This window comes from Chinchilla lanigera, unplaced genomic scaffold (assembly GCF_000276665.1).
Source record: "Chinchilla lanigera isolate Chin_1 unplaced genomic scaffold, ChiLan1.0 scaffold00057, whole genome shotgun sequence".
Classification (NCBI taxonomy): domain Eukaryota; kingdom Metazoa; phylum Chordata; class Mammalia; order Rodentia; family Chinchillidae; genus Chinchilla; species Chinchilla lanigera.
The window spans coordinates 684,817-703,532 of NW_004955458.1; the positions used below are offsets into that span (position 1 = coordinate 684,817).

The 18,716-nt window shown below is 48.4% G+C and overlaps 1 protein-coding gene across 8 annotated transcripts; it reads left to right on the forward strand.

The window, feature by feature from the left end:
* The first annotated feature begins 8,617 nt into the window (after window positions 1-8,617).
* Amhr2 (anti-Mullerian hormone receptor, type II) lies at window positions 8,618-18,210 on the forward strand. Of its 8 annotated transcripts, none has more exons than XM_013520958.1 (11): window positions 8,618-9,287; window positions 9,504-9,753; window positions 9,968-10,150; window positions 10,427-10,501; window positions 10,683-10,795; window positions 10,900-11,130; window positions 13,735-13,849; window positions 13,995-14,167; window positions 14,349-14,496; window positions 14,650-14,786; window positions 14,942-15,466. In XM_013520958.1, the coding sequence occupies exons 1-11, from the start codon at window positions 9,015-9,017 to the stop codon at window positions 15,140-15,142; spliced, it is 1,899 nt and encodes a 632-aa protein (XP_013376412.1). In that variant the 5' UTR covers window positions 8,618-9,014; the 3' UTR covers window positions 15,143-15,466. The 8 variants fall into 8 exon arrangements, with proteins under 8 accessions (XP_013376412.1, XP_013376413.1, XP_013376417.1 ...); XM_013520959.1 differs by lacking the exon at window positions 14,942-15,466 and adding an exon at window positions 17,932-18,210 and having other exon boundaries at window positions 8,620-9,287; XM_013520963.1 differs by having other exon boundaries at window positions 8,620-9,287; window positions 14,991-15,081.
* The last annotated feature ends 506 nt before the right edge of the window (window positions 18,211-18,716 follow it).

Below are 18,716 nucleotides of genomic sequence, written 5' to 3' on the forward strand. Positions count from 1 at the left end.
ACAAATAGATGATGCTGTGGTCCTACTATACATTTTATATAAAATCCATCCAAATTAAGTTTTGGGTAAATTGTATTAATGTCAGCCTGAAATATAATACATAGCTGTTAACAATAGCCATGCCATTTCATCCTTTCTCTGCAGGTGTAATACTGTTTTCAACACTCAGGAACTATTGCAAGGAAACTTTCCCCAGATCAGTTTCTATTAATGATGAGCTAAGTCACCTGTGCCCAGCCACCATCCCACCCTTATTCCCACTGAAAGGAGAACTCAGAGGTTGTTATTTTATGTCTGTAATCATGTATTTTGACATCTTCTGGAGGAACAGGGCAGGATGACTCACTGGAATAGGCAGTATTTTGCTAGGTGTTGCAAGGAATTGAATCTTCTCCAGTATGAAATTATTAGATACCAGGTAGCTTAATGATGCTGAGAACTGTAAGCTTTTATATAACCTTATTTGATGGTGTGTCTTGAGTGCAGAGGTACTGGTTTATCCTCCACACTCCCTTCATTAGCCTGACCATAAGTGAATTTACTGTCTGTATTATACAGTTCCTTCCTATACTGGAAGCTTCAGATTCTTTAGCCCCAAAATGGAAGCAGCTTCTGTTTCCGTCTCAGCAACAGTGAGTCACTCAGTCTTTCCCATGGGAAGTTAGGAGGCTGCATTCCTTGAGTCAGGAGCCCGTTACTGAAAATCCGCTTTCCCTGAACCTCTTTGGCCAGCAGAAACTGATACAGCTGATATGCATATTGATTCTCAAATTTTTTTCGTGAGTTTTTAATTTTTTTTAATGACCAGAGCTTGCAGGGTAGGGGATGACCAGGAGTAGTAATATTACAACATTCATTTCCTTGTCCTTTCAGGTCACCCATTCACATTAATCTGCTTATCATTTCACCCTCTTAACTTTTTACACAGAGAACAACCTACACCATTTTCCTTCAGGGACCTCCTAGCTGGCACTCCGTGGGTGCTGTATAGAATGCAATTTAATGAGTATTTCTCAGCCTGCTTTCAGAATAAATAGAACCTTTGATCCCAGAAAAGTAAAGACTAAAGTATGGGATAAAGATTATGATTGGGGGAGGGTTGGAGACAAAAGCTGTAAATTAATATGGCTGATTTATTTCTACTATATACATATATATATTTTTTGCTTTTGTATATCCTATATAGGAAACTAAGCATTGTATTTTTTTAACAAATCTGAGAAAGCACTATGAACTGCAGGTGTTTGACTTTCAGAATATATTTTGTATTGTAATATCTTCACATTGTGTGAATACTGGAAGCTGCAGATCTTTGCTAGGACGCAATACATTTATATACTTTTTAAGGGGTTCTTCTGGGGGTGCTAATCAGGCCCCTTTTAGCTTTAGGGGAGCCCTGGTGCTATATGCTATTTTCATTCAGTTGTAAGTACCTTGATGCCTTTTTGGACCTTGGGATCAGACCAGAAGAGTTTAGAGATCAGGTGCCAAGGAAATGAGAGCGGTGGAGCTGCCTCTAGCGAGGGGCGCTCTGCATAGCTGTCTTTCCCCCTAGCCAAAGCTGGGTACCCTCTTGAGGTTAGGAAGAGAAATGTGAAATCTCAGATTTTCATCTTCCTTCAGAAGAAAGCCAATAACTTATGTACAAGGATGAAAGGTGGCAGCAGTAGCTTTGGGGCAAGGGGGAGAGGATATGGCACTTTTCCAACTCCGGAAAACTTCGCTTTTGAAAAGTGCTGATAAAATACGGGCAGGTTATTGCTTTTATTTGGGAGACTGTGTTCTCTCTGGTGCCTCTCTTGGCTCTGCTCGGGGGGTACAGACTTCCAGGAGGATGAGCAGACCAGCTTTGAGGTTGACCTATTCCTTTTGTCTGCCTTCTACACACCAGCCCCCAGGAAGACATTAAGCAGCCTTAAGCTTAAATTCTGACTCCCTCTTCCACACTTGGCTCGCTTGCCTTAGACTGAAGACTGGGAAAAGAAAACGGGAGTTCCTGGCTTTGTTCCTCTCCTTGGCCTTCTCCCCTGACTTTCCAAACCCAAAAAAATTTCCTCCACAACGTTCGAGAGAAAGTATTTTTTCCCAGTTGCTCCTGCCTTGTTACCAAGTAGCCCTGCTTTCCTTGTCTTGGCTAAGGGAGCCGAGGTGCCAACTCTGTCCCACAACTCTCCTAGTCCCCAGCTTAGTGTCAGGAAAAAAGTGAGACCAGTAGGGTCAGGCGGGGCTGGAGGAAGTGAGGACTTTGTTGATACCCCCACCCCTCGCCCTTGGAGTGTGTGTTTTCCTGTTCAGGGATCACACTGTGCCTTCTCCACAGGGGAGTGGGCTTCGTTTACCCACCTTCCTTAGTAAATAACTGTCCTTGAACCGTGTGGACAAGGGTAGCTTCTCCTATTTCTGATCATCCCTTTCTCCCAGTGACATCCTGTGGCCCTTAGAGTCTAAGGTACAAAGGCTGGGGAGAATATGCTGAGATTGATTCGAGGAGAGACCCACTCTGCACACGCTGATGGCAGCTGCCCAAGGGCCTGCTTTCTCTTCCCGAGTCTGTCATCCTGGGGCAAGGGGCGGTGCTCCCAATTTCTGGTGCCTAAAAAAGTGTCTCTCTTTAACACTGCAATAACCGGTCTCCGTACCACTGTTGCCTTTCAGCCTCTTGATAATTTCACTCTGTGTTTGTTGGCTCCACTCTAGTACCAGGGCTGTGTGGATAAATAAATGCCCTCATCTTGCTCTTCCCCCTCAGTCTTGTGTATGTATGACGCTAATCTCATCTTTCGGTTTCTTGCTCTTTCTGTATCTTCCTTGTTTCTCCCGCTCTCTTTTGTTTCTGGGTGTTTGGGGGCTCTTTTTTGGGGGGGCCTTTTGTACAAAGATTAGTTTCAATGTAGCCTGTAGCTCCTTTGTAAACCAATTAAAAAAAGTTTTTTTTTAATAAAAAAGCCATGTCTCTGGTGTATTGAGAGCGTTGGGAATGGGGAGTACGCGGTTATAACTTCTGTTCTGAACCCAGCAAAGGTTTCCATCTGCACTACACGGTGCCCCCACACAACCAGTGCAGTTGGTCTCTACGTTCATCAGGTAGTTCCAGGGTCACATCAGTATGTCGTGGCTACACGGCAGTGTGAAAGGCCAGCTGGCTGTGGTGAGGTACACCTGTAATCTCAGCACTCTGGGAGGCCGAGGTGGGAGGATCAAAAATTCCGGCCCAGCCTGGCCAGTGTAGACACAGCAAGGCCCTGTGTCAAAAAGCGTGGGGTGGAGATGCCACTGTGAAACCCGTGGGCTCAGCATTCAGTACTGCAGAGAGGGAGGGGAAGAAGCCTGAGAGTATAGCTCAGTGGTCACGACTTGCCTGCCATGTGCCAGGCTGTGGGTTTGATCCCAGCTCTGACACCCAGAAAAAAACAAAAAACATGGGAGGTCTGAAAGGGTCAGGGACAGCCTGAACATTTTTGAAAATATGCTTTTTATTTTGAAATTTTTTTCTTTCCTTTTAGGGGAAGGGGTAATTCTAGGTTTACAGAAAAGTTGCAAAGGTAGTATTGAGAGTTTCCATGTAACCTTTATCCAGTTTTCCCCCTTCACTCGTTACCACAACACACTGTCAAAGAAGCTGACATTGGTACATGAGCTAAGCGCCAGACTATGAGTTTCTCATATTTTTCCGTTATGACCTCTTTCTCTTCCAGGACACATTCCAGGGTACCACACTGCATGTACTTGTCGTGTTTCCACAACTCTGGGACAATTAGTCTTTCCTTTTTAAAAAAAAATTTTTTATAAATATTTTTATTAGTACATGTTTGCAATACATAATGGTTATGTTCTTCATGGGGAGTTGGTACATGTACATAATACGTCTTAATTCTTTTTCCTTTTTTTTTATGACTTGTACAATCTTGGAGAATACTGGCCAAATAACTTAGAGACTATCCTATAGTCTTACTGGGGATGGTGGCTCAAACCTGTAATTCTAGCACTTGGGGGGCTGCGGCAGGAGGATTGTGAGTTTGAGGCCAGCCTGGGCTACATAAGTGAGCTCAAGGCCAACCTGAACTGCACAGTGAGACCCTGTCTCAAAAAGAAACAAAAACAAAAAAACCACAACAGATAAAAGTGCTGAACTCCTCACGTGGAAGCTATATGATATCCACATGATTACCCATGTTAGTGTTCGCCAGATTTCTCCACTGGAAAGTTATTTTTTCTCTTTCTCTATTCTTAGAAAGTGAATTAATAAATCCAGCCCAACCTCAATGGAATTGATGGGAATTAAGCTTCACATTCTAGAGAGAGTAGTATCTACATCTATTACCTGGAATTCTGTAAGAAATTTTTATCTCCATTTATTTAGTCTATCACATGTATATTACTGGATAGTTATTTTATACTTGGGATTGTAATTTAATAATACATTAGTTTGTCATTCAAATTGTCACCAGATTTGGATATTGGGGCTCTTTTAGGTTGACTCCTCCATGCCTTTGCTATCTACAATATGTGCACCTCCTTTTTCTCTTGCTTTTTTTTTTGAGACAAGGTCACTAATCCAGGCTGGCCTCAAAATTAACTTCCTCCTCAACCTCCTTAGTGCTGGATTATAAGCATATGCCACCACGCTTGGCTTCCTTATGGTTGGTTGGGGTTGTTTTGTATTTGAGACAAGGTCTCACTATGTAGCCCAGGCTGGCCTTGAATTTGTGGTGATCCTCCTGCCTCAGCCTCCTGAGTGCTGGGATTACAGGTGTGTGCCACCATGCCTGGCTCTTGCTTTTGTGTGTTGAGCACTTTCTTGTATTGTTTTGTGGTACCAAGGATTGAACCCAAGGGCACTGTACTACTTGAGCTACACCCTCAGCCCTTTATGTATGTTTATGACCTCTTTCTCTTCCAGGATACACTCCAGGGTACCACTCTGCATGTACTGTATTGGTCATGTTCCCCAGTCTCCTCTGGCACAAGTAGAGTCTCACTAAATTGCCCAGACAGTTCTTGAATTTGAGACCTTCTTGCCTCAGCCTTCCAAGTAACTGGGATTCAGTCGAGTGCCACCATGCCCAGCTCCTTCCTTCTTCCCTCCCTTCCTTTCATTCTGTTTTTGTACTGGGAATTGAACTCAGGGCCTTGTGTTTGCCAGGCAGGTGCTGCGCCGCTGAACTACATCCCCTGCCCCCATTCTTGCTTTCTGACATACAATTCTGACATACAAGATGTTTTTGATTCATCGTGTCTTTTCCCTGTCCCAGCCCTAGGAGCCTTCAGTTTCTTTTATTGGAGTAATGGTATTTAGAAGCCAAGTTCTAGCCCCAATATAGTTCATAGCTAATACCAGCCTCTAGCTAACGTTAAATCTGAATTCTGGCCCCTTCTGAGTTTAAGTTACTCTGACAGCTTTCCTCGTTTTCCATCAGGCTATTGGTGTCACTTTTTTTTGTCCTACCAGAGAAATCTTGGTCAGTTGTTTACAGGTGCATGCCATCGTGCCGGGCTGGCCTTGAGCTCATTTTGTAGCCCAGGCTGGTCTCAAACTCCCAATGATCCTCTTGCCTCAGACTCCCAAGTGCTGGGATTATAAGTGTGCACCACCATGTCCAGCTTGATATTTTTATACCCATCAGCAAAATATTTTTTCAAAATTTTATTTATTTATTTGAGTCAGGATCTTGCTATGTAGTTCAGGCTGACCTTGAGCTCACTATGTATATCAGCCTGACCTCAAACTCACGGTGTTCCTCCTGCCTCAGCCTCTCGAATGCTGGGATTACAGCTGTACACTACCACCCCCAGCTCCATCACTATAACATTTTAACGTTTTATTTGAGAACCTGTTTTGGGTGTGTGTTTCCAGTTTTCTTTTTGCAGCTTATGAGCTCATAATCATTGTGTCATCCATTCATTTACATAACATTTATTGAGCCTTTACTATGTATGAAATACTAAATTAAATCAAGGGTAAACCACATGCACACCTATAATCCCAGCACTCAGGAGGCTGAGGCAGGAGGATTGCTGCAAGTTCAAAACCAGCCTGGGCTGCAAAGTGAGCTCAAGGCCAGCCTGAACTGACAGGGAGACCCTGTCTCAAAAGACAAAAAGAAAAAAAAATGAATGAAAGTGTAGGAGCTGCAAATGCACAGCCTGTGCCACTACACCAGGCTGCCTCTCTAAACTACAAGATCTTGGGGGGCAGGAATCATTTCTGTCTTTGAACGTCCAGCACCTAACAAAATACTTTGTCCAGACTAGGATCTAATAGATATTTACTGAATTAAGTCACTTAACAATTTATTTTAGCTTTGCAGTCAGTAGGATCAAAGGTCAATCACTGGGTAGCTGCTGGCTTGAATTAGGGGCCCTCATGGAAGTCACTGTGTATGCAGAATCCACGCATCTTTTACTCCCTCCTAAGCTGTGGTCCTCTTTCAGGACCTTCCTAACCCTTCACCTCTCAGATTATTACCATCTCTACTACACTCTGCTGGGGAATTGAACCCAGGGCCTCATATGTTCTAGTGGAGCGCTCTGCCGCAGAACTGCAGCTCCAGCCCTACCATTTCTACCCTAAGCCCTAACTGCAGAGCAGTTCCCATCAACCTGGCTGGGTTGTTTCCATCTTCCAAATGAGTAGTTTTTCAAAGCTTTTGCTGAGGCCGCCCTTCCTTTTTGTTTCGTCCTTGCCCTGCTCCCACTCTGGAGGAGGCAGTCTCCTGAGACATTCCAGACAAAAAAGCTATTTCATCTTCAACTCCCCCTTCACCACCACCCTAGACTTATCTGATCTGAGAGCTGGTGAAGGAAGCACCACATTCCAACGCAGGCCGGCCCGCAGGAAGGATGGGCAGCTGTCTCTAGCGCTAGTCGTTCTTCCAGCGGCTGCTTACAGCTATCGGAGCGCTCTCTTTCCTCCTTTCATGCAGGAGGAAAACCCAGCAGCAGGCTTAGTGTGGTACTGGCTTAACGCAGATCATTCTGAGAAGGGCTTCCAGGCAGCCGCAAGGGGGATAGAAAGCTAGTAAAACACACTAGTCCACTTGGAGTCTAGTTCTCCTGGGCACGAGCTGCTCACAGGTGTGGAAGTGACTCTGGTTTCTTACTCTGGGGAAGAATCAGGTAGAGTCGAGTTCCTGTCTCTGTTGCTACACAAGGCATAGACTTCTTCCATCTGCATCTAACATGCCCTTTACACACCCTGTGCCCTCCCTTCGCATTTTACAACCCTGCAGCTTATACTCAATAGGGGGAAAAAAAGGAAAAAATGCTTCATAGGTGGTATACTACACTATGTGTATTAGTCATCAGAGGAGGCTTTTTTCTGCCCTTTTGCCACAGCCCGAGTTCCTATATCTGCTGACCCCTGGTGGTGAGAACTTGAACTGTCTGCTTCCTTTCTAGTTAGTGGCCAAATGGCAGATAACCATATTTTGTCAAGGATACCAATTCAAATACTAAATGTTGCATTAAATGAAGATATTTTTCCATTGCTGGATTTTGTGGTTTTTTTTTTTTTCAGGTAACATTGTGAGAACAGCCGGGCATGGTGGCGCACGCCTGTAATCCCAGCACTCGGGAGGCTGAGGTAGGAGGATCGTTGCGAGTTCGAGACCAGCCTGGGCTACAAAGTGAGCTCAAGGCCACCCTGAACTGCAGAGCGAGAGCCTGTCTCAAAAAGACAAAAAAACTCCCAAAAAAACAAAACAAAAAAAACCCCAAAACACTGTGAGAACAGAGCCTGGGCTTTGGTATCTAATTTACCTAAGTTCATTTTCCACCTCAGCTATTTTCTGTGAGAATGACCTTGGGGCAATTTACCTAACCTGAGTTTTCTTATCTATAAGGTGGAGAAGATAATAAATGCCTCACGGGGAAAATTAGATAATTGTAAAGTGCATAACCCTTGATGTGCCCTAGCGCACACTAGGTGCTCAATAATAAAGAGTTGTTATAACCTCAGTAATGGTGATTTGCTCAGTATGTCTTTGTTTTGTTGTTGTTCCTTTCTTTGTTTTGTAGTACTGGGAGTTGAACTCAGGTGCTCTACTACTGAGGTTCATCCTCAGCTGTTTTTATTATGATTATGTTAAAATATACATGACAAAATTTGCCATTGTAACCTTTTCTTTCTTTTTCTTTCTTTCTTTCTTGAGACAAAGTCTCAAACTCATGGCAATCCTCTTGCCTCATCCTGCCTCATCCTCCCAAGTTGTTCCCCCAAGTTGTGCCCCCGCCACCACCATACCAGGAATGGAACTCACGACGTTGCACTTGCCAGGCAGGCGCTGTGCCGCTGAGCTAAATCCCCAGGCCTCATCCTCCCAAGTGAGTGCTGGGATTACAGGCGTATGACACTATACCTAACTCTGTAACCATTTCCAATGTGATTTTTTTTTTTTTTTTTGCGACAGGGTCTCACTATGCAGTTCAGGCTGGCCTTGAGCTCACTATATAGCCCAGGCTGGCCTAGAACTCACAACAATACCCCTGCCTCAGCCTCGTGAGTGCTGGGATTATACGTGTGTGCACCACCACACCCAGCTTCAATGTGATTCTTTTAAACACTGAGAAATGTAATATATACTTTCTGATTTTTGAGTTTGGAAAATGAGGTCAACTCTAGTATGGATTGTAAAGTCTCCTGCCCAGGGAGCTACAGATCTGAGGCCTGAATAATATGGGTTAGAAGAGATGTTGGGCAGAGGGTAGTAGTACATACCTGTAATCTCAGCCCTTGGGAGGCTGAGGCAGGAGGATTCCCATGAGTTTGCAGTCAGCCTGGCGTACATAGCAAGACCCTGTTTCAACAACAAACCCCCCCCCCCAAAAAAAAGATACCTTTTGGGCAGAGCTGAATGTCTCTAAGCATTTGACCTCACTTTGGTTTCCAGCACCTGCTTCCAAGGTCAACAAAGGACAGATAATTGAAGTTAGGTATCTCTAGGTTCTAAACTAGACCTGGAAGCCCCCTCTTCCTGCATTGCAGAGAAAAGAGGAGGTGGCTGAAGAAGGAGGATATGAGATTGGTTTTCTGCTCCTCCCTTTCTCTCCCTGTTTTCCTCACACCCACCCTCTCCCCCACAGCAGCCATCTCTCCCACAGAAACTGGGATAGGACAGAGGGGGCGGAGTTGGGGACGGAGGGCTTGGAAGCCCCATTGCATCCTGTATCTGAGAAGCTTCGCCCAGGGGCAGCTGACCTGGCTTATACTGTCCTCCTCCTGCTGCCATCCTTCAGCACCATGCTGGGGGCACTGGGGCTTTGGACTTGGCTTCCTGCAGCTGTGCAAGGTAAGTGTCCACAAGGAGGGGCAGGTCTGCCCACCACCCAGGGAAGCAGCAGCCACCCGCTTGGAACCGTGGGGAGGCTGCATGTGCGAGGGTGAGGGGTAGAGCCATGTGCCCCCGGGGCCGGCGGTCAGGTTACTCTGCAGGCCCACACAGGGGCCTCCTGTGGCCTTACTGCTGACCCCGGGGTATGAAAACCATGTTTTGTCTATCTTTTAGGCTACTATTTTTGTCCCTGCATTCACTCCCTTCTTGAACCCTCCCCTTTCCTCATCTCGGGCCTCAGCACCCCCAAACAGGCGGACCTGTGTGTTCTTTGAGGCCCCTGGAGTGCAGGGAAGCACAAAGACCCTGGGGGAGCTTCTAGATGCAGGAGCAGGGCCCCCCAGGGTTATCCGCTGCCTCTACAGCCGCTGCTGCTTTGGGATCTGGAACCTGACCCAGGGCCAGGCCCAGGTGGAGATGCAAGGTGAATGGCAAAGTACACGGCAGGTGATGGAGGGCAGCGGCATGTCCTGGGGCACGGGTGGCAGCCAAGGGGCAGGGGGAGAATGGAATGTGGAGGGCAAGAAAGCCTTGCGAGATGGGGGGACGCCTCTGACAGCGAAGGGATTCATCCTCCCCGTCCCTGGGCGCCATCGTGCGCACACCCTCTTCTTCTCCCCCTAATCCTACCCCATCAGGATGCCGAGACAGTGACGAGCAAGGCTGTGAGTCCCTCCACTGTGACCCAAGACCCCGAGCTCACGCCAGCCCCGGCTCTACTCTCTTCACCTGCTCCTGTGGCACTGACTTCTGCAATGCCAATTACAGCCATCTGCCTCCTCCGGGGAGCCTGGGGGCTCCTGGTGCCCAGGCCGCCCCAGGTAGCTGCCTATGTAGAGGGGCTTGGGGGTGCTGGAGCCCAGGGGATGGGGCCAGGTTAGGATGAGAGGTGGAATCGAGGCCGGTTCTCACCCTGCCCCCGTCCGCCCGTCCGCTGCTTTCCTCCGCCTGACCTTGGGAAGTTGGTTGCTTGGTGACTAGGAGATAAGGGGGCTGTGACCAGGATGGGGGTGGTTGCAAAGCAAGCTCTCTGAGGAGGGGAGAGGCGGCTGTTTGGGACAGTGCCTGCCCACCTGCGCTCTTGCTTTGATGTCTAGGTGAGTCGGTCTGGATGGCGCTGGCGCTCCCGGGGCTGCTGCTGCTCCTGCTGCTGCTGGGCAGCATTGCCTTGGGTACTAGTCTGCCCCTTTTCCCTTGTTACTCCAGGACCCTGCCCCACAGCACCGGCCCCCCTCCCCTCTCCACAGCCTGCCTCTCACTACCTGGCACAAAGCCCCCTGCCCACAAAGTCCCCTTCCCTGTGTCTGTCCCTGTGCCTGTGCATTCTGACCCCAACGCCCTTTTCTGCCGCAGCCCTACTCCAGCGAAAGGCCCACAGAGTGCACCGTGGCCCAGAGCCAGAGCCAGACCCAGGCAGAGCCTGGAGTGAAGAGCTGCCGGAGCTGCCCCAGCTGTGCTTCTCCCAGGTGCCCTAGGGCGGGAGGAAGGGACCCTCTGGGCACTGCGGAAGGTTGTGCTGGGAAGCCTAGCCCACCCGCTAGGCCTGCACCCAGCACGGTGTCCCCTCCAGGTAATCCAGGAAGGAGGTCATGCAGTAGTATGGGCCGGGCAGCTGCAAGGCGAGCTGGTAGCCGTCAAGGCCTTCCCTCCAAGGGCCGCGGCCCAGTTCCAGTCTGAGAGGGCAATGTATGAGCTGCCAGGCCTACAGCATGACAATATTGTCCGCTTTATCACTGCTGGCCAGGGAGGCCCTGGACCTCTGCCCTCTGGGCCCCTGCTGGTACTGGAACTATACCCTAAGGTGAGGAGTAAGGGATGTTTGCTTTTGTGTATGCCTGTATGTGTCAATGGAGGTGGGGCTTTACTCACATTTATTCTTTTTTGCTGTTTGTTTGTTTGTGGCAGGATCTGTCTATGTAGTTCAGACTGGCCTTGAACTCATTGTCTAGCCCAGGCTGGCCTCGAACTCATAGTAATTCTCCTGCCTCAGCCTCCCAAGTGCAGATCCCACACTTATTTTTTTTGTTTTAGGCATTTCTCTTCTCTAAACATTTAAACCAGTTTTTATTGTTTTTTCTTTTTCATGGCACAAGCAGTTTATGTATGTTGTTGTTTTGATTGTGTTTTGTGTTAAGGTAGCACTATGTTCCCAGGACTGGTCCCTGAAGTCTTGGGCTCAAGTGAGCCTCCTTCCTTAGCTTCTCAAGTAGCTGAGACTATAGTTACACTACCACTCACCCAGCTCATGTTGTTGTTAATGTTATTATTTTTGAGACAGGGTCTCACTATGTAGTTCAGGCTGGCCTTGAACTCACAATGTAGCAAAGACTGGCTTTTTTTGTTGTTGTTGTTGTTTTGTCTTTTTGAGGCAGGGTCTTGCTATGCAGTTCAGGCTGGTCTTGAGCTCACTTTGTAGCCCAGGCTGGTCTCAAACTTGCAACGATCCTCCTGCCTCAGCTTCCTGAGTGCTGGGATTACAGGTGTTCACCACCACACTAACCATTATTATTAGCTTGGTTTTTTGAAATGGGGTCTCAGTATGTACCCCAGGTTAGCCTCAAACTTATGGTGATCCTCTTGCCTCACCCTCCCATGTAATGGGACCGTGTCCTGCCTCCCTTATTTGTATTCTGTGGGTTATAAATATTAATATGAAGCCAAGTGTGGTGGTACATGCCTGTTATCCCAGCACACAGAAGGTAGAGGCAGAAACATCATGAGTTCAAGGCCAGTTTGGGCTATGCAGAAAGTTCAAGACCAGTCTAGAATATTGTATATAGTGAGAACTTGTTCCAAAAAACAAACAAGGGGCTGGGGATTTAGCTCAGTGGCACAGCACCTGCCTGGCAAACGCAAGGTCGTGAGTTCGATTCCCGGTACCAGAAAACAAACAAACAAAAAACAAAACAAAACAAAAAAAACCCAAAAAAAACCAAAAAACAACAAACTACTTTTAGTGAAAAAACAAACAAAAAAAATCAGCCTAGAAGCAAGTCATAGTAGCACATGCCTATAAGGCTAGCACTCAGGAGGCCAAGAAGAGGAATGGCCATGAGTTCAAAGCTACGCTAGGCTATGTAGTAAAACTACATAGCAAGACCCTGTCTCAAGCCAGGCGTGGTAGTTCACGCCTGTAATCCCAGCAATGAGGAGGCTGAGGTAAGAGGATCTTTGCGAGTTTGAGGCCAGCCTGGACTACAAAGTAAGCTCAAGGCTGGCCTGAACTGCATACCAAGACCCTATCTCAAAAGACCAAAAAAAAAAAAAAAAAAAAAAAAAAAAAAAAAAAGACCCTGTCTCAAAAAGCAAAATGAAACAAAAATCAGCCCGGGCAACTTAGTCTTAGCAAGACCTTTTCTCATAATTTTAAAATTTTATTTAAAAAGGGCGGGGGCTTGGTGTGGTGAATCAGTACTATAATCCCAGTAATGCTGCAAGGCTGGGGCAGGAGGATCTGAAGTTTAAATCCAACCTGTTGTACAATTTAGTAATTTAGTGAGTCTCTGTCTCAAAATAAAACACAATTTATTTATTTATTTATTTTTGTCTTTTTTTGAGACTTTTTTTTTTTGAGACAAGTTCTCGCTATGCAGTTCAGGCTGGCCTTGAGCTCACTTTGTAGCCCAGGCTAGCCTCAAACTCGAAACAATCCTCCTGCCTCAGCCTCCCTAGTGCTGGGATTACAGGCATGTGCCACCATGCCTAGCAAAACAAAATTTAGAAGTGCCGGGAATGTAGATCAGTGAGAAGGGGATAAATTCAATCACTAGTACTGCCAAAAAAAAAGAAAAAGAAAGAAAAAAAACCACTATACCTCTAGACATAGCACTCCAACCCATTCATATGTTCATTTTATAAATATTTACAAACTGTATGGCAGACACTGTGCTAGATGCTGAGAAAAGCCCACACAGTCCCTGCCTTTACAAATTTTCTAGGCCAACAAGGGACACAGAAATGAGTCAAGTTAAAGCTGGGGGTGGTGGCACATGCAGGTAATCCCAGCACTCAGGAGGCTGAGGCAGGAGGATTGCCGGGACTTTGAGGCCAGCCAGGACTACATAATGAGTTCGTTAGTGAGTTCAAAACCAGCCTGAAACACATAGACCCTGTCTCAAAAAATATATAAAAAGAAAAAAGAAGAGTCCAGAAGTCCACATGCACAGAGCCTAGGTCAGAGCTTCTGCTTGGTACAGTTGGCCTAGGGTTACTATTGCTCCATCCATCTGACTGGTACAGCTCCTCGCTCTTCGCCTGTGAGTTGTCTTGGCCTGGACCTATCAGGATGTCTGTCTGCAGGGGAGGTGAGGGGGTGGGGAGAACCTGTCAGTTGAATTCTGCTCCCTGGGCTCAAAATCAGTCACCTCTAGCTTTGCGTGTCCCTCTTCTCTCTGCTTTTCCCCAGGGCTCTCTGTGCCACTACCTGACCCAGCACACCAGTGACTGGGAAAGTTCCCTGCGGATGGCGCTATCCCTGGCCAAGGGCCTGGCATTTCTGCATGAGGAGCGCTGGCAGCATGGTGGGTGAGCTGGCTGCAGGAAGCCGAGGGGTTCAGGCGCCGCACGGCTGTGTGTCCAACTCTCCCTTAGCTTGGAAGGGAAGGATGAGGTCAAAAAATGAGTGGAAGAAGACCCAAGTGCCTTGAGCCTTGGCTCTCCCCACAGGCCAGTATAAACCAGGCATTGCCCACCGTGATCTGAGCAGCCAGAACGTGCTCATTCGGGAAGACAGGTCGTGCGCCATTGGAGACCTGGGCCTTGCCTTGGTGCTACCTGGCCTTTCCCAGCCTCCCACCTGGGCTCCTACTCGACCCCGAGGCCCGGCTGCCATCATGGAGGTGGGTACTCTGACCTGGCGGGGCGGGGTGGCGGTGGGCTGCCGGGGCTATGTGGCAATAGCGCAGCAGCCCCCGAGGCTGCGGGGACATTGCTGAGCCTGTAGCTGGAAGGGTGTCGCATGGCCCCAGGCTGCAGCGAGGGTCACCGCAGAGGTGATTTTCCGTCCTCCTTTCTCCCCAGGCTGGCACCTACAGGTACATGGCGCCAGAGCTCTTGGACAAGACTCTGGACCTGCAGGACTGGGGCACAGCCCTCCGGCGAGCAGATGTTTACTCTCTGGCTCTGCTCCTGTGGGAGATCCTGAGCCGCTGCCCAGATCTGAGCCCTGGTAAAGTCGCTATCCCTGGCGCCCCGTCCGCCCAGTCTAGGCTCACTCACCTCCTGACCTGCTTCCAGGAGGCTGTGACCTTCTTCCCTAGCTTCTTGACTTGCGGGGTGTCCCCTGGGGCAAGCTGACACCCAGCCCAATCCCTCCCCACAGACTGCAGACCGCCTCCCTTCCAACTGGCCTACGAGGCGGAACTGGGCAGCAGCCCCACCACCTGTGAGCTCTGGGCCTTGGCAGTAGAGGAGAGGAGGCGCCCCTACATCCCGTCCACCTGGAGCTGCTCTACCAGGGTGAGAACCCGGGTGGGTGGGTGTGCGCATGCGCATACGCGTTCAAGGCCTTCTCCTCCCAGGTCAGTCTATCTATTCCTATCTCCTCTCATCTTCCACCACTCCTAGAACTAGGGAAACTACCCTGGCCTTCTTTTCACTTCTTCTACCCTAAGTCTCGCAACACCCGTTCCATTCACCTGGGACACCCGCTTTCCCTCTCAGCCTTGACCAGACTCTGCTCTCCACCCCTGGCCTCGCCCTCAGCCCTCTCCTCCAGGAGGCCCTCCCGGACTGCTCCTTCTCTGAGCTCGGTCCTCAAGATGCTGCCTCTCCTGATACAGCAGAGCTGCAAAACTCAACCAGGGACTCCTTGATCAGTGCCGTAGATCTATGCTTCCACTGTGACGCAATAAAAGCCGGTTCTAGGCTGGGCGCGATGGAGCATGGCCGTAATCCCAGCTCTTTGGAGACTGAGGCAGGAGGATAAATTTGAGCCCAGCCCAGGCACCTTCACTATTCAGCAAGCACATGTCTCAAAATAAAACAGTAAAAAAGAACTCAGTGCGAAGGCCCTGGGTTCAACCCCAGTATCACAAAAAATAAAATAAAAATAAAAAAGGACTGGAGATAGAGCTCTGCACTCCCTATGTTCAATCACCACTATTGAAATTAATTAAAAATTTTAGCCAGGCATGGTAGTGCACACCTGTAATCCCAGCACTCAGGAGGCTGAGGCAGGAGGATTGCTGTGAGTTCAAGGCCAGCCTGGGCTACATAGTGAGTTCAAGGCCAGCTTGAACTATGTGGTGAGACCCTGTCTCAAAAAACCAAACCAAACCAAAATTAATTAATTAAAAAAATTTTTAGAGTGTGGGCAATGTAGCTCTGTGGTAGAACACTTGCCTAGAATGATCCAACCTCGGGCTGGGGATTTAGCTCAGCGGCAAAAGCGCCTGCCTGGCAAACACAAGGTCGTGAGTTCGGTTCCCGGTACCGGAGAAAAAACAAAAAATTAGAAAAAAAACAAAAACAAAAAAACCAGAATGATCCAACCTCTAGGTTCAGTCTGAAGTACCATCAAAAACTAGTTCTAGGTATGAAGGGTTAGGTCAGAGGCCTCATAGTCAAAGTTCAGTGACACAAATAATTTCTCTCTTTTTTGCTTTTTAGTTTTGTTTTTTTTTTTTCTTTTTGAGACAGGCTCTCGCTATGCAGTTCAGGTAGGCCTTGAGCTCACCCTGTAGCCCACGCTGGTCTCGAACTTTCAGTGATCTTCCTGCCTCAGCCTCCTGAGTGCTGGGATTACAGGCATGCGCCACCACACCTGGCCTTGCTTTTTAGTTTTTGACACAGGGTCCCATTGTGTAGTCCAGGCAGCCCTTGAACTTACTATGTAGTCCAAGCCGGCCTTGAACTTTCTGCAATCCTCCTGCCTCAGCCTCCCAAGTGCTGGGATTACAGGTCTGTGCCACACAGTACACAAATAATTGCTTAATGAAATGTCCCTTTTCTGCTATCTAGTCTAAAATATCAGCTACTCATGTGTCTGTTGGGTTAGCTAAGGAAGCCAGGCATTGTTTGCAGAAGACCCTGGTAGCCTGAGCAGAAGGAGGGTGTCTTAGTTCCTTTTCTCATTGCTGAGACTACTGTACACCAAAAATTAAAGGAAGAAATGTTTATTTTAGCTCGCAGTTTGTAGTGGTTTCAGTGTGTAGTCAGCTGGCTTCAAGGCAGGGTGGCATGGCGGAGGGGTATTGCAGAGGAGAAATAGTCCATGGCAAAGCAGGCAAGAGACAGAAAAGCAGGAAGCAGCAGTAGCACCAGCCAGCCTGGCTTTTCTGTCTCTTTATATTCCACCCAGGCCTCAAGTTTACTGATTGGTGTCACCCACACCCAGGGTGGGACTTAATCCTGGCATCACATGCCCTGGATCCAGCCAGCTCTGAAAACCCCCACCTCTGAGTGCATGAGGCTTTGGAGGGATTCTAGACAGAAGCCGTAACAGAGGGTAACTTTTCAGGAGTGTGTTAAGTTGTCAGCCTGAATTAGCTCCTCAGTGGGGAAGGTGGACCTCAATGCAAGGTACCCATGAAGCCTGACTCGTAGGGAATGAACCTCAGGGCTGGATTTCAGTGAGGGGGAAGGGAAGGAGGCTCCAAGAAGGGCAGAAGTAGAGTGCTGCAAACAGGAGTGATGAGGCTGTGGTAGCTCAGTGATAGAGCATGTGCTTAGCATGTGCAAGGCTATGGGCTCAACCCCAGTACTGGGAAAAAAGAAATAAAACCCACACACAAACACCAAAAAGCAGTAGTGGTGAACATCGAAGATGCTTTTTAACAAGCAAGTCTTTTTTTTTTTGGAATGGGAACTGAACTCAGGACCATGCACTTGCCAGGCAAGGTGCTGTGCCACTGAGGTATATCCCTGGCCCCTTGAAGATGCTTTTTAAACCTGGGGTCTACCTCTGAGTGGGTTTAGGTAAGCACAGTAGTATACACCTGTAATCCCAGCTGATCTTGGGTTTAGGTAAGCACAGTAGTATACACCTGTAATCCCAGCTACTTAGGAGGCTGAGGCAAAAGGATTAAAATTTGAGGTCAGCCTGGGAAATTTAGCAAAACCTTGTCTCAAAATAGAATATTTTTTAAAAGGGCTGGGGTGGCCAGGTGTGTTGGTACACGCATATATTTCAGAACGCAGGAGGCTGAGGCAGGAGGATAGCCATGAGTTTGAGACCAACCTGGGCTACATAGTGAGTTCAAGGGTAGCCTGAACTACATCGTGAGACCCTGTCTCAAGAATACAAAAAAAAAAAAAAAAAAAAAAAAAAAAAGGTGCTGGGGAGTTGCTCAGTGGTAGAGTGACCTTGAGTTCAACCCCCAATTTTGGGGGAAAAAAAAAAAAAAAAAAAAAAGATTCCAGGGTCAAGCCTGCCTCCTGGTCATTCCTCCCAGGACCCCGGTGGGCTGAGGGAGCTCCTAGAGGACTGCTGGGACGCAGACCCAGAAGCCCGGCTGACAGCTGAGTGTGTGCAGCAGCGCCTGGCCGCCCTGACCCATCCTCGGGAGGCTGACTCCTTCCCAGAGGGCTGTGCGCGCGGCTGCGCTCCCCTCTGCCCAGAAGACTGTCCTTTTCCTCCTGCCCCTGTCATCCTCCCCTTCAGGCCTTCGCCAAGTGCCTGCCATTCCAGCTGAACGCAAGGCCCTGGCTCCAGGAACCCTCAGCCTGCCGGTGCCAGTGCTCGCGTGTAAACACGCAGTTTATGTGGAAACTGCGTACCTGCGAACGTAAAGGTGGTTACCATCTGCTGTGTGGTCTGCCTTACCGTGGCTTTCCCATCCACTGAATGCTTGGGTTCTTCTGTGGTGTCAAGTCCACAGTGGTTCTGACCAGTAGATAGGGGTTGCACGCATAGGAAAGAGAATAAAGTCAGCTTTCCTGACCCGTGTTCTCGGCTTTCTGCCTTTCCTGCAACCCTAGGCCCTGCTCACTCTTCCCCTTCCCCCAGCATTTAAATGGCGGGATCGCCCACTGGGCACTGGGGAAAAAAGCACGGACACAATGCACTGCCGGCCCTGAAGGTGCTCAAGGACCTGCAGCTCCCGTTTTGAAGTCCTGGGCAGTGTGAGGCTGAGCCGAGCGCTGGAGGTGTGAGCAGGCTTGTGCCTGCACAGCGGTTTCCCGAGAAACTCCTGGGGCAGCAGGGAGTGCACGGCCTCCGGGGACGGGGGCAGTATGCAATACAGGAAGAGACCCCTAGTAAGCTGGGTAGCAAAAGTGCCAAGGTGCGTAGTGCGAAGAGAGGAAAGGGGATGTAGGAAACTAAGCAAGGCCTTATGAGCCCTGCTGGGAAGTTCTTTCTCCATTATTTTTGTGCTCATTCCCCTTCTGTCCTCAACATACACTGAACACCGTTCATTCTCTGGATAATCGTGAAACACAGTTTTC